Genomic DNA, 14,833 nt, shown 5'->3' on the forward strand with positions numbered 1-14,833 from the left:
AATTCATAAATTTCCCTTGTCTCTTCTTTTTCCCATTCATAATGCTCTTTATGTTTCAATTAAGGCCCATCCTTGATGTGGACTTCTGTCCGTGATTGGAGCCTCCAGTGAATTTAAAAATATAAATAAATGAAACAATTCCAGTCATCTTTCTGCCCCAGCATCTCCTTATGGGGCTCCCAGGAGTGCACAGGAAGCCAGCCACATACATAAGGTGAGACCACAGAGCAAGATACTTATGCTGTTTTTGTGTTTAAGTGGAGGAAGTACAAGAAAACTGGGTAACCAGTATTCAATGTCTTCCATGTAGATATTGCATCAAGGAAAAGACTGGTCCTGTGATATACTTAACTGGTGTTTGTAGTTCTGAAGAGAAGGATGGACTCCAGAATGCCGACAAGAAAGAGTACCTTATACATGTCTGGAGAGTGTGGTTCCGGATGGGTATCTTCCTGGCTGGTAGAGTGGTGTTCAGGGTTTTTGCCCTCTGTCAGTGTACTGTTTGTTGGGAGATGGGGGACCTTTAAGTATAGGGTAAAGAAGTGCGAGCAATGGTAAGTTTTTTAAATTCCTACCTTGGGACTGGTGGTTGGTTATGAAGCACTTTGGATTGGAAAGGTCCTACACAATTGCAAAAAATGCCATGGAAGCACTTTGTTTAGTTGTGTACATGCTGAATGTTTCTGGTTGCTAAGCAGCTGATGATTGTTCCAAGCATTCTCTCTTGAATGGATAATGGCTCTGTCACTTCTGCTTTAACAGTGGTGATGATCAGACAGGTGAGGCACAGTTAAGGATGAAACAGATGAACCGTCTGTGGAGGGATACCTAGGTATTCTTTTTCTTGTGTAAATGTCGAGACGATATATCTTCCAAAAGCACTTAATTTGCTCTAGATCATAATTAAGATGCTTGTGGTGTTGGAAGCAGATTCCACATGTGTGATGTACTTATATAATATCTAGTATGGTTAGGAGTTTTGATGAGTGGGAGCGGCTGTCCAATGAGGGTGACAGAAGGGTACAAACTGGGTTCATGTCTATCCAAAATCAAGAGAGTGATAGTAGACTCTTGTGGAGACGTGTTTCTGTTTTAGGTGAGCCAGAATTTTGTGTATTGTAGTTTTACCTGTTTGTTGTGGCTTTAATAAGTCAAGGTGCTGTAATGTCATCTACAAAAGATATGACTTTCATACAATGGTATACAAGAGATGTGGGAAGGTTCATGCAGCAAGGCTGAGAAGGGGTTCCCTTACATCCCATACTCCCTAATTAGCAATTTTTAAAAGTTAATGGATAATGGAGAACATTTATGTTGTATATAAAACACTAGTGAAGCAGGCAGGATAAGGATATCTATAAAGAGTTCAGCATTTGGCTCTGACTTGATCTACTCACCCCATGTTGACCCCACATCCATGGGTTTGTCGCAGTTGTGTGCTGCTGCCAATGCTGCTCCTGCTGCTGCTGGTAAGCTGCATACTGTTTTGCTTGTTGCTCCAACATATTTATCTGCTCCTGCAAAAATGCAACTAAATCATTTTTGTTTTAATTCTTCCCATTTTCTGTTTCTGTTAGAATCACATACACTGAGCAACAATTTTATAAATATAATACATTTTTTTTCATACATATTTGCCATTTCCCACATTAGCAAGGCAGAGTCAACAAATGATTGAGCCTCAGAGGGAAGAATCCTCACCCCCCCCTCCACCAAACCTCTGTTCCATCTTTTGGAAAAGTAAAACAGGAGGGGAGGATTTTCAGACCCCCAATCCCACTCCATTTAGCTGCCTTCTATAACACACAGGGAATATGAGAGAAGCATTCTTTCTCCCATCCCTAGGAATGATATATACATATATATTAGTTTATTTTTGTTCCCAATGACAAGTATGCATGCAGCTTTTCCATGTGTGGCTACATGCATCTCTTGTGAAAACTAATTTGCTAAACTGGAGTTCCCAACAAAGCTGACTTGCAAAAACACAATGCCCTTAGACTGGCTTTTTTTCTATTGCCCTTATACATTAACAAGACCACAATGAGATCAACTACCTGGCCTTGGTCATACAATGAACTCACTATCAAAACTGTAAAAAGATAGAAGTCCTAATCTCCAGTAATGATTCTTTTCTTCAAATGTGAAGTTTTACAGACTACATTACAATCACATAACCATGAAAACAGCTCGGTCAAAGAATCACCAGCAGAGGAAGAGAAAAGCCCTGAAACCAACTCCAAGTGAACTGCAGGTTAACATTCACACTATACATCACTTCTGAATAAACAAAACGTTTTCAACCTCCACATGGTGATTCAAAAAAGTTTGCTGTTTTCCATACCTACAAAATTTACTGCTTTTTATTGTTGAATCTTATCTTTTCTTAGTTTCACTCCACCCCATGCAATATGCAAACTTGCTAAAGCAGTCCTCCCCATTTATAAAAATTCATATTTTGCAGTATATGCGGTGAAGGCACCACTTACACAATAATCAAACCAACCAACCATTTCAATGCATCTCTGTGAGTCTTCAGCACACACAGGCAATGAGAGAGTCGGTGATGGAATTACTTGGTAAAGATTCTGTTTGTGCTACCTATACCCATCGACAAACCTGGGATAGGCACTACAGGAAAATGGAATAATAAACAGTAATCTAAAATAATGAACAATTTAAAGAAGCTTAGGATGTTGGCACTCTTATGAAAATGTAACAAGGTCACCTTCCTTATCAATGGAATGGCTATCAACCTACAGAACTGTAAACATGCCACTATTTTTTTTACTGTCTGGTATACCATGTGTCTGTGTAATGCATAATGTTACAAATACCCCATAAAATGCATAACGTTGTAAATACTATTATCAAATGCATAAAGTTATAAATCTTTTTTCTTTCTTTCATACTATTCGCCATTTCCCGCATTAGCGAGGTAGCGTTAAGAACAGAGGACTGGGCCTTTGAGGGAATATCCTCACCTGGCCCCCCCTTCTCTGTTCCTTCTTTTGGAAAATTGAAAAAAAAAACGAGAGGGGAGGATTTCCAGCCACCCGCTCCCTCCCCTTTTAGTCGCCTTCTACGACACGCAGGGAATACGTGGGAAGTATTCTTTCTCCCCTATCCCCAGGGATATCCATAAATATCCTCATTAAATGCATAATGTTATCAGTACCCTTATTAAATGCATAATATCATAAATACCCTTATCAAATGCATAATGTTATCAGTACCCTTATCAAATGCATGATGTTATAAATACATTCATTAAGTGCATTTCATAAACACCCTTATCATATGCATAATGTTACAAATACCTTTATCTAATGCGTAAGTTATAGAAACCCATACTTACAGCAAAATGTTATAAATACCCTCCTTATCTAATGCATAATGTTATCAATACCCATCTTCATTAAAAGCAAAATTCTAAATTCTGTGCTTATTTTCCTATTAAGAAATTAAGCCACTAGTAATCATTACAAAAAAATAGGCTTCTGGTATTCAAAGGAAAAACTCTAATAAAATACACTCCATTGACTGTCTTCAAAGCAAATGCTATAGGACAAACCAGTTACCTACATACCAATATACCCACAAACTACTTACCAACAAAAATGTTACCAATCTATAAACTAATTTTGGATTACTGGCTACCAAGCATCCATGACTAAACAAAACATTCAACAGTTTCAAGCCTGATATCAGCAATCCCAGCTAGCATTTTGAACTCCAATGAACTAATTTTGTTCATGTACAGTAGTCATTTCTATAAAGCACAATCATTTTTTTAAAATTTGCACAAAAATCCAAGACAAAGCTTTCTCTCACTTCTTCAATCTATTCTAAAACTTCATTTTACCTTATAATCAAATGACAGATCAAAAAACTGTTGGGTCAAATACAATTCAATACTAAAGAGTATATGGAACTACTGGTACAAACATGTCCCAATGCCAGACAGCATATGGCATTCACTTCCAGATAAAACAAATAATTGTTCATGAGACAACAAAAAATAAGAAAAGATCTGAGATGTCATCATACTCAACCAATATGGAAACTAACAAATATAAAATCTATCAGTACAACACAGCCAATGTCATCATATTTAACCAACAGGAAACCAACAGTAAACAAATATAATATGCATCAGTAGAACACATGGCCAATATCTATTAATTACAAACATAATTCAGCCTGTATTGTTGACTGGTTGGTAAGGTTATTTAATGTATGTATGATTCATGGTGTTTTGGTCGAGGTGGTGTGCAAAGTGAGAGGGTTAGGGAAAATGATTTGGTAAACAGAGAAGAGGTAGTGAAAGCTTTGCGGAAGATGAAAGCCGGCAAGGCAGCAGGTTTGGATAGTATTGCAGTGGAATTTATTAAAAAAGGGGGTGACTGTATTGTTGACTGGTTGGTAAGGTTATTTAATGTATGTATAACTCATGGTGAGGTGCCTGAGGATTGGCGGAATGCGTGCATAGTGCCATTGTACAAAGGCAAAGGGGATAAGAGTGAGTGCTCAAATTACAGAGGTATAAGTTTGTTGAGTATTCCTGGTAAATTATATGGGAGGGTATTGACTGAGAGGGTGAAGGCATGTACAGAGCATCAGATTGGGGAAGAGCAATGTGGTTTCAGAAGTGGTAGAGGATGTGTGGATCAGGTGTTTGCTTTGAAGAATGTATGTGAGAAATACTTAGAAAAGCAAATGGATTTGTATGTAGCATTTATGGATCTGGAGAAGGCATATGATAGAGTTGATAGAGATGCTCTGTGGAAGGTATTAAGAATATATGGTGTGGGAGGCAAGTTGTTAGAAGCAGTGAAAAGTTTTTATCGAGGATGTAAGGCATGTGTACGTGTAGGAAGAGAGGAAAGTGATTGGTTCTCAGTGAATGTAGGTTTGCGGCAGGGGTGTGTGATGTCTCCATGGTTGTTTAATTTGTTTATGGATGGGGTTGTTAGGGAGGTAAATGCAAGAGTCTGGAAAGAGGGGCAAGTATGAAGTCTGTTGGGGATGAGAGAGCTTGGGAAGTGAGTCAGTTGTTGTTCGCTGATGATACAGCGCTGGTGGCTGATTCATGTGAGAAACTGCAGAAGCTGGTGACTGAGTTTGGTAAAGTGTGTGGAAGAAGAAAGTTAAGAGTAAATGTGAATAAGAGCAAGGTTATTAGGTACAGTAGGGTTGAGGGTCAAGTCAATTGGGAGGTGAGTTTGAATGGAGAAAAACTGGAGGAAGTGAAGTGTTTTAGATATCTGGGAGTGGATCTGGCAGCGGATGGAACCATGGAAGCGGAAGTGGATCATAGGGTGGGGGAGGGGGCGAAAATTCTGGGGGCCTTGAAGAATGTGTGGAAGTCGAGAACATTATCTCGGAAAGCAAAAATGGGTATGTTTGAAGGAATAGTGGTTCCAACAATGTTGTATGGTTGCGAGGCGTGGGCTATGGATAGAGTTGTGCGCAGGAGGATGGATGTGCTGGAAATGAGATGTTTGAGGACAATGTGTGGTGTGAGGTGGTTTGATCGAGTGAGTAACGTAAGGGTAAGAGAGATGTGTGGAAATAAAAAGAGCATGGTTGAGAGAGCAGAAGAGGGTGTTTTGAAGTGGTTTGGGCACATGGAGAGGATGAGTGAGGAAAGATTGACCAAGAGGATATATGTGTCGGAGGTGGAGGGAGCAAGGAGAAGAGGGAGACCAAATTGGAGGTGGAAAGATGGAGTGAAAAAGATTTTGTGTGATCGGGGCCTGAACATGCAGGAGGGTGAAAGGAGGGCAAGGAATAGAGTGAATTGGAGCGATGTGGTATACCGGGGTTGACGTGCTGTCAGTGGATTGAATCAAGGCATGTGAAGCGTCTGGGGTAAACCATGGAAAGCTGTGTAGGTATGTATATTTGCGTGTGTGGACGTATGTATATACATGTGTATGGGGGGGGTTGGGCCATTTCTTTCGTCTGTTTCCTTGCGCTACCTCGCAAACGCGGGAGACAGCGACAAAGTATAAAAAAAAAAAAAAAAAAAAAAATGATTCATGGTGAGGTGCCTGAGGATTGGCAGAATGTGTGCATAGTGCCATTGTACAAAGGCAAAGGGGATAAGAGTGAGTGCTCAAATTACAGAGGTATAAGTTTGTTGAGTATTCCTGGTAAATTATATGGGAGGGTATTGATTGAGAGGGTGAAGGCATGTATAGAGCATCAGATTGGGGAAGAGCAGTGTGGTTTCAGAAGTGGTAGAGGATGTGTGGATCAGGTGTTTGCTTTCAAGAATGTATGTGAGAAATACTTAGAAAAGCAAATGGATTTGTATGTAGCATTTATGGATCTGGAGAAGGCAAATGATAGAGTTGATAGAGATGCTCTGTGGAAGGTATTAAGAATATATGGTGTGGGAGGCAAGTTGTTAGAAGCAGTGAAAAGTTTTTATCGAGGATGTAAGGCATGTGTACGTGTAGGAAGAGAGGAAAGTGATTGGTTCTCAGTAAATGTAGGTTTGCGGTAGGGGTTTGTGATGTCTCCATGGGTGTTTAATTTGTTTATGGATGGGGTTGTTAGGGAGGTGAATGCAAGAGTTTTGGAAAGAGGGGCAAGTATGAAGTCTGTTGGGGATGAGAGAGCTTGGGAAGTGAGTCAGTTGTTGTTCGCTGATGATACAGCGCTGGTGGCTGATTCATGTGAGAAACTGCAGGTGACTGAGTTTGGTAAAGTGTGTGAAAGAAGAAAGTTAAGAATAAATGTGAATAAGAGCAAGGTTATTAGGTACAGTAGGGTTGAGGGACAAGTCAATTGGGAGGTAAGTTTGAATGGAGAAAAACTGGAGGAAGTGAAGTGTTTTAGATATCTGGGAGTGGATCTGGCAGCGGATGGAACCATGGAAGCGGAAGTGAATCATAGGGTGGGGGAGGGGGCGAAAATCCTGGGAGCCTTGAAGAATGTGTGGAAGTCGAGAACATTATTTCCGAAAGCAAAAATGGCTGTGTTTGAAGGAATAGTGGTTCCAACAATGTTGTATGATTGCGAGGCATGGGCTATGGATAGAGTTGTGCGCAGGAGGGTGGATGTGCTGGAAATGAGATGTTTGAGGACAATATGTGGTGTGAGGTGGTTTGATCGAGTAAGTAATGTAAGGGTAAGAGACGTGTGGAAATAAAAAGAGCGTGGTTGAGAGAGCAGAAGAAGGTGTTTTGAAATGGTTTGGGCACATGGAGAGAATGAGTGAGGAAAGATTGACCAAGCGGATATATGTGTAGGAGGTGGAGGGAACGAGGAGAAGTGGGAGACCAAATTGGAGGTGGAAAAATGGAGTGAAAAAGATTTTGAGTGATCGGGGCCTGAACATGCAGGAGGGTGAAAGGCAGGCAAGGAATAGAGTGAATTGGATCGATGTGGTATACCGGGGTAGACGTGCTGTCAATGGATTGAATCAGGGCATGTGAAGCGTCTGGGGTAAACCATGGAAAGTTCTGTGGGACCTAGATGTGGAAAGGGAGCTGTGGTTTCGGGCATTATTACATGACAGCTAGAGACTGAGTGTGAACGAATGGGGCCTTTGTTGTCTTTTCCTAGTGCTACCTCGAACACATGAGGGGGGAGGGGGATGTTATTCCATGTGTGGCGAGGTGGCGATGGGAATGAATAAAGGCAGTGTGAATTGTTTGCATGTGTACATATGTATGTGTCTGTGTGTGAATATATATGTGTACATCGAGATGTATGGGTATGTATATTTGCGTGTGTGGATGTGTATGTATATACATGTGTATGGGGGTGGGTTGGGCCATTTCTTTCGTCTGTTTCCTTGCGCTACCTCGCAAACGTGGGAGACAGCGACAAAGCAAAATAAAAAAATAAATAAATTCAGCCTTCCAATGGCAATTGAAATTGGCTCTGCATTTTCAGTGAGAGAAAACAATGCAACCAATGTTCCCAATTTTACATAATAAGCATTTATAATGCAGTTCTTTGATACAAAACACACCTATATAAAATAGAAAGTGCACTAATGACAGACAGCATTAAGTATAATTGTATGATTAATTACATCTTACCTTAAATCCTGGCTGAACTTGTATCGATCTCATCATCAAATACTGCCTTCTACCTGCTATCCAAGTTTCATGATTTTCAAACAAAGATGGTTACAGTCAAGATGCTCCAGTGCATTCTGTACACCCAGACACTTATCTCCTTATCAGCTTACACGAAAGGGGGAAAAAATCAATTCATAATATCTACGTTTATAAATTACTTAACAGATTTTTTTTAGATCTTTGCATGCATGCATGCTAGTCAACAAGAAGAAGAAGTAACATGATTTTCAGAAGAATTGACAAGTGAATAAAGTTTCAAATCATATAACCAAAGTCGTCATCTCAAACTTCAAAGAAAATCAGTACATCCCCTCCTGATACACATTTGAGTTTTGTTCTGACCAACTAGTCAGATCTCGAAATGCACATGTTGGGTGTATGTCAGCACGGCATGTAGAATTTGTATATCTGTACAGCATTCTTTTATCCTATTAAATTTGAATCATGATTATCTCATATTTTATTAACCAGCTTTATAATATGATTCTGCAGTTTTTAAAATTTTATCTAAGATTCTTTAGTTCATATTTCATCTTTTTTGTTTTTCTATTTTCCCATGTTAAAGACTGATGATTGGGAACACCTAGTTTCAAAAGAGAGGTATACACAAGTATACGTATGCGAGTTGGAGAGATGGTCAAAAGGCATTATTGGACTACGTGTTAATTGATAGGCATGTAAAAGAGAGACTTCTGGATGTTAATGTGCTGAGAGGGGTAGATGGAGGGATGTCTGATCACTATCTTGTGAAGGTGAAGGTGAAGTTTTGTAGAGGCTTTCAGAAAAGAAGAGAGAATGTTGGGGAGTAGAGAGTGGTAACAGTGAGCTTGGAAAGGAGACTTGTGTAAGGAAGTATCAGGACAGATTGAGTGTAGAATGGCAAAAGGTGAGAACAAATGACATGAGGGTAGTGGGTGAGGAGCGGGATATATTTAGGGAAGCAGTGATGGCTTGTGCAAAAGATGCATGTGGTATGAGAAAGGTGAGAGGTGGGCATATTAGAAAGGGTAGTGAGAGGTGGCATGAAGAAGTAAGATTGAGAGTGGAAGAGAAAAAGGCATTTGGACGATATCTGCAGGGAAGTAGTGCAAATGACTGGGAGATGTATAAAAGAAAGCAGCAAGAGGCCAAGAGAATGGTGCAAGAGTTGAAAAAAAGGGCAAATGAGAGTTGGGGTGAGAGAGTATCATTTAATTTTAGGGAGCATAAAAAGATGATTTGGAAGGAGATAAATAATGTGTGCAAGACAAGCGAACAAATGGGAACATCGGTGAAGGGGGCAAGTGGGGCAGTGAAAACAGACGGCAATGGAGTGAGGAGGAGATGGAGTGAGTATTTTGAAGGTATGTTAAATGTGTTTGATGATAGAGTGGCAGATGTAGGTAGTTTTGGTCAGGGTGGTATATGAAGTGACAGGGTCAGAGAGAATAATTTGGTGAAGGGAGAAGAGGTAGTGAAAGCTGAAAGAAAGAAAGATGAAAACAGGCAAGGCAGTGGGTTTGGATGGTACTGCAGTGGAATTTATTGAAAAAGGGGGTGACTGTGTTGTTCACTGTTTGGTAAGGATACTCAATGTATGTATGGATCATGGTGGTGTCTAAGGATTGGCAGAATGCATGCATGAGTGCCACTGTACAAAGGAAAAGGGGATAAAGATGAGTGTTCAAACTACAGAGGTATAAGTTTGATGAGTATTCCTGGGAAACTGTATGGGAGGTTACGGATTAAGAGGGTGAAGGTATGTACAAAGCATCTGACTGGGGTAGAGCGATGTGGTTTCGGAAGTGGTAGACGATGTGCAGATCAGGTGTTTGCTTTGAAGAATGTGTGCGAGAAATACTTAGAAAAACAGATGGATTTGTATGTAGCTTTTATGGATCTGGGGAAGGCATATGATAGGGCATTCTCCCTGAACCTCTTACCTCGCACACCACCCCGACAAAAACACCCTATATCTGCCGCTCTATCATCAAACACATTCAACAAACCTTCAAAATACTCACTCCATTTACTCACTTCATCACTACTTGTTATTACCTCCCCATCTGCCCCTTCACCAATGTTCCAATTTGTTCTCTTGTCATATGTCAGAAAAACTGGCAAAAGCAGTAGCATCAACAAAAGTGGAAGATTTCGCTCCCTGTCATGCTGGTTGGATAACTTAAAGCGATTGTCCTGTGGATGCTTTTGGCACCTATGTATGCACCATTCCCTCCCTGAGCATAACCAGAAAATGGCACTGAAACTGTGGTGAGATTTCTCAAAACAAAGATATGTATGCATCTGTAAATGCTGATAAACCTGCAGAGAGATGTATCTACAGATGTGGGACGGCCAAGATGGACAATGCCCAAATGGGACATCTGGATACTGGCTAACTAACTTCTTGCATACAATTCAAATTGCCAAAAAGGTGCATCCCAAGAGGGTAACTTTTACATCAAACAGAATTCCAATTTAGGGGATATTACGAAAATGGATGTGGAAGGAATAGACTCCCTTTACTTAGTGGAAGTGATTTTGACAGGGGTGGCACGATTGGGAGCATTACATCTCATGATAATAAATGTGAAAGTGAGAGGGGTTATCATGATCAGGGAAAAATTAAGTGAAACAATTACAGAAATCCAAAGAACCCATGAAAAATGCACCAAAAGTCCCCAAGCAACCTAAATGTACCTTACTTTTGAGGTTAATCAAAATGTATGAGAATATCATGGTGCCTTGCACTCAGTTGTGGGGAATACTGCTGTGTTACCACCTACCACTGCTGGAAACAAATACAGCTGAAGGAAGATGTGTCATCAATCTTGGCCCATCCTTATAATTAATATGATTATCACAGTGTTGGTAAGACAATGACTGACAACTTGTCTGCTGCTTCATTCAATTTCAACACACACAAAGAAAACAAGTAGGCAGTAGGCAGATGACGACCAGGGAGGTACATTACTGGTAATACCCGCTTGGGTAACAAGAGAGTTAGTGACAGCTGCATAGTGAGCCAGCACTTCAGTGGTTAAGTTGCACTCCTCTGACCCAAGAAGCTGTTTTTTCCTTCTGCCCCACATACATGAGGATTACTGGGAGTCTGTCACAAACATACAATTTCTCCTTGTCATTACATAACACTTGACAGCACTTAACACACACAGCTCATTCTTCGTAATTAGATTTTCCTGTGGTGAGCACTGCTAGCCCTGCCATTTGACAAAATGGTAGAAGCAATAGATAGAATTAGGGATAGGGACATTTAGGCAGGAGCATTAGGTAGAAACATTGGGCAGGATCATTAGGTGGAGGCAACCAGTAGGAAAATTGGGAACAAGCCTCTGTAAACACTACCCTAGACTTGCCCCGTGCCAGTGGCCTGTCAAGGGTGAGGCACGAAAGACTAAGAAGCAGCACTGGAGTTCACTAGTTATGCAGACTCTACTGCCATGACCACCCTCCTGAGGGAGTTCCAGGATGGAACAGGTATCGGAGATATAAATAAATAGGTAAAAACAATTGACTGAGAGGGTAAAGGTATGTACAGAGCATCAGAATGGGGAGGAGCAGTGTGGTTTCAGAAGTGGTAGAGGATGTGTAATAAGGTGTTTGCTTTGAAGAATGCATGTGAAAAATACTTAGAAAAACAGATGGATTTGTATGTAGCATATATGGATCTGGAGAAGGCATATGATAGGGCTGATAGAGATGCTTTGTGTAAGGTCTTAAGAGTATATGGTATGGGAGGTAAGTTGCTAGAAGCAGTGACTAGAAGCAGTGAAAAGTTTTTATCAAGGATGTCAGGCATGTGTATGAGTAGGAAGAGAGGAAAGTGATTGGTTCCCATTGAATGTTGGTTTGCAGCAGGGGTGTGTGATGTCTCCATGGCTGTTTAATTTGTTTATGGATGGGGTGGTTAGGGAGGTGAATGCAAAAGCTTTGGAGACAGGAGCAAGTATGCAGTCTGTTGTGGAGGCTTGGGAAGCGAGTCTATTGTGGAGGCTTGGGAAGTGAGTCAGTTGTCATTTGCTGATGATACAGCGCTGGTGGCTGATTCAGATGAGAAAGTGCAGAAGTTGGTGACTGAGTTTGGTAAAGTATGTGAAAGAAAGTTGAGAGTAAATGTGAATAAAAGCAAGGTTATTAGATTCAGTAGGGCTGAGGGGCAAGTTAATTGGGAGGCAAGTTTGAATGGAGAAAAACTGGAGGAAGTGAAGTGTTTTAGGTATCTGGGAGCGAACTAAGCAGAAGATGGAACCATGGAAGTGGAAGTGAGTCACAGGGTGGGGGAGGGAACGAAGGTTCTGGGAGTAATGAAGAATGTGTGGAAGGCAAGAACATTATCTCAGTGCAAAAATGGGTATGTTTGAAGGAATAGTGGATCTATCAGTGTTATATGGTTGTGAGACATGGGGTATAGATAGGGTAGTGTGGAGGAGGGTGGATGTGTTGGAAATGAGATGTTTGAGGACAATATCTGGTGTGAAGTGGTTTGATCGATTAAGTAATGAAAGGGTAAGAGAGATGTGTGGTAATATAAAGAGTGTGGCTGAGAGAACAGAAGAGGGTGTGTTGAAATGGTGTTGACATATGGAGAGAATGAGGAAGGAAAGACGGACGAAGAGGATATATGTGTCAGAGGTCGAGGAAACAAGGAGAAGCAGGAGACCAAATTGGAGGTGGAAGATTTTGAGCAATCAGGGCCTGAACATACAGGAGGGTGAGAGACGTGCAAGAAACAGAGTGAATTGGAGCGATGTGGTATACCAGGGTCAACATGCTGTCAATGGATTGAACCAGGGTATGTGAAGTGTCTGGGGTAAACCATGGATAGGTCTGTGGGGCCTGGATGTGGAAAGGGAGCTGTGGGTTTGGTGCATTGCACATTACAGCTAGAGACTGAGTGTGAATGAATGTGGCCTTTTTTGTCTTTTCATGGCACTACATCACTGGGAGCGGGGGATGCTACTTCATGTGTGGCGAGGTGGTGACGGGAATGGATAAAGGAAGCAAGTATGAATATGCACATGTCTGTGTAAGTATATGTATGTATGCATTGAAATGTATATGTGCATGTATGGGTGTTTATGTATACATATGTGTATTAAGTACAGTAGGGTTGAGGGTCAAGTCAATTGGGAGGTAAGTTTGAATGGAGAAAAACTGGAGGAAGTAAAGTGTTTTAGATATCTGGGAGTGGATCTGGCAGCGGATGGAACCATGGAAGCGGAAGTGAATCATAGGGTGGGGGAGGGGGCGAAAATCCTGGGAGCCTTGAAGAATGTGTGGAAGTCAAGAACATTATCTCCGAAAGCGAAAATGGCTATGTTTGAAGGAATAGTGGTTCCAACAATGTTGTATGGTTGCGAGGTGTGGGCTATGGATAGAGTTGTGCACAGGAGGGTGGATGTGCTGGAAGAGATGTTTGAGGACAATATGTGGTGTGAGGTGGTTTGATCGAGTAAGTAATGTAAGGGTAAGAGAGATGTTTGGAAATAAAAAGAGCGTGGTTGAGAGAGCAGAAGAGGGTATTTTGAAATAGTTTGGGCACATGGAGAGAATGAGTGAGGAAAGATTGACCAAGAGGATATATGTGTCGGAGGTGGAGGGAACGAGGAGAAGTGGGAGACCAAGTTAGAGGTGGAAAGATGGAGTGAAAAAGATTTTGAGTGATTGGGGCCTGAACATGCAGGAAGGTGCAAGGCGGGCAAGGAATAGAGTGAATTGGATCAATGTGGTATACTGGGGTCGACGTGCTGTCAATGGATTGAATCCGGGCATGTGAAGCGTCTGGGGTAAACCATGGAAAGTTCTGTGGGGCCTGGATGTGGAGGGGGAGCTGTGGTTTCGGGCATTATTGCATGACAGCTAGAGACTGAGTGTGAACGAATGGGGCCTTTGTTGTCTTTTCCTAGTGCTACCTCGCACACGAGGGGGGAGGGGGATGTTATTCCATGTGTGGCGAGGTGGCGATGGGAATGAATAAAGGCAGACAGTGTGAATTGTGTGCATGTGTATATATGTATATATCTGTGTGTGTATATATATGTGTGCATTGAGATGTATGGGTATGTATATTTGCGTGTGGGGACGTGTATGTATATACATGTGTATGGGGGTTGGTTGGGCCATTTCTTTCGTCTGTTTCCTTGCGCTACCTCGCAAATGCAGGAGACAGCGACAAAGCAAAATAAATAAAAAATAAATACGTGTATGTGGGTGGTTGGGCCATTCTTTGTCTGTTTTCTTCTGCTTCCTTACTGACGCAGGAAACAGCGATTAAGTATAATAAATAAATATAAAAACAACTGATTAACTCCTTACCCTTAATGCCTCTACACGATATTCACACATGCTAAGCAATGGCTCAAGATGATGTTTATGTAAAGAGTTTCATGTCTTAATATCAAGGCTGTGCACCTAGCCTGGGTGGTGACAGAGTGCAACAATTTCCCTCCACAGTCAGTCATCCTGCAGCCATGCCAGTATCAGCACATTTGCACGAGTATTCCAAAGAAGGAAAATTAGTGGCTTTTTTCTGGATTCAGAAAACCGGGCAGATGATCCAAAATTACCTGACAATGATGATCTGACATCAGTTTGTGTGGGAAAGGTTTTCTACCAAAGTGGAAGCAGTGTTGCTAATGCCTGCCTAACCTTTACAAAACTACGGCAATGAATGGAACTATTTATAAAAGATTTATAATACAATCCAGTCATAACATTTAGGTAGGAGTATT

General features: G+C 41.2%; 1 protein-coding gene across 5 annotated transcripts in view; it reads right to left on the reverse strand.

Annotated features, from left to right (window-relative positions):
• LOC139751988 (uncharacterized) overlaps positions 1-14,833 on the reverse strand; it is a 381,942-nt gene that overhangs the window by 341,162 nt on the left and 25,947 nt on the right. For 3 of the 5 annotated variants that reach the window (XM_071667742.1, XM_071667740.1, XM_071667738.1), the window contains exon 2: positions 1,398-1,517. In XM_071667742.1, coding sequence (XP_071523843.1) covers positions 1,398-1,517 — 120 coding nt within the window. Of the gene's footprint in view, positions 1-1,397; positions 1,532-14,833 lie in introns of all 5 variants that reach the window. The other 2 variants (XM_071667739.1, XM_071667741.1) reach the window with 2 other exon arrangements.

The sequence above is a fragment of the Panulirus ornatus genome, chromosome 12, assembly GCF_036320965.1.
Source record: "Panulirus ornatus isolate Po-2019 chromosome 12, ASM3632096v1, whole genome shotgun sequence".
NCBI classification, from domain to species: domain Eukaryota; kingdom Metazoa; phylum Arthropoda; class Malacostraca; order Decapoda; family Palinuridae; genus Panulirus; species Panulirus ornatus.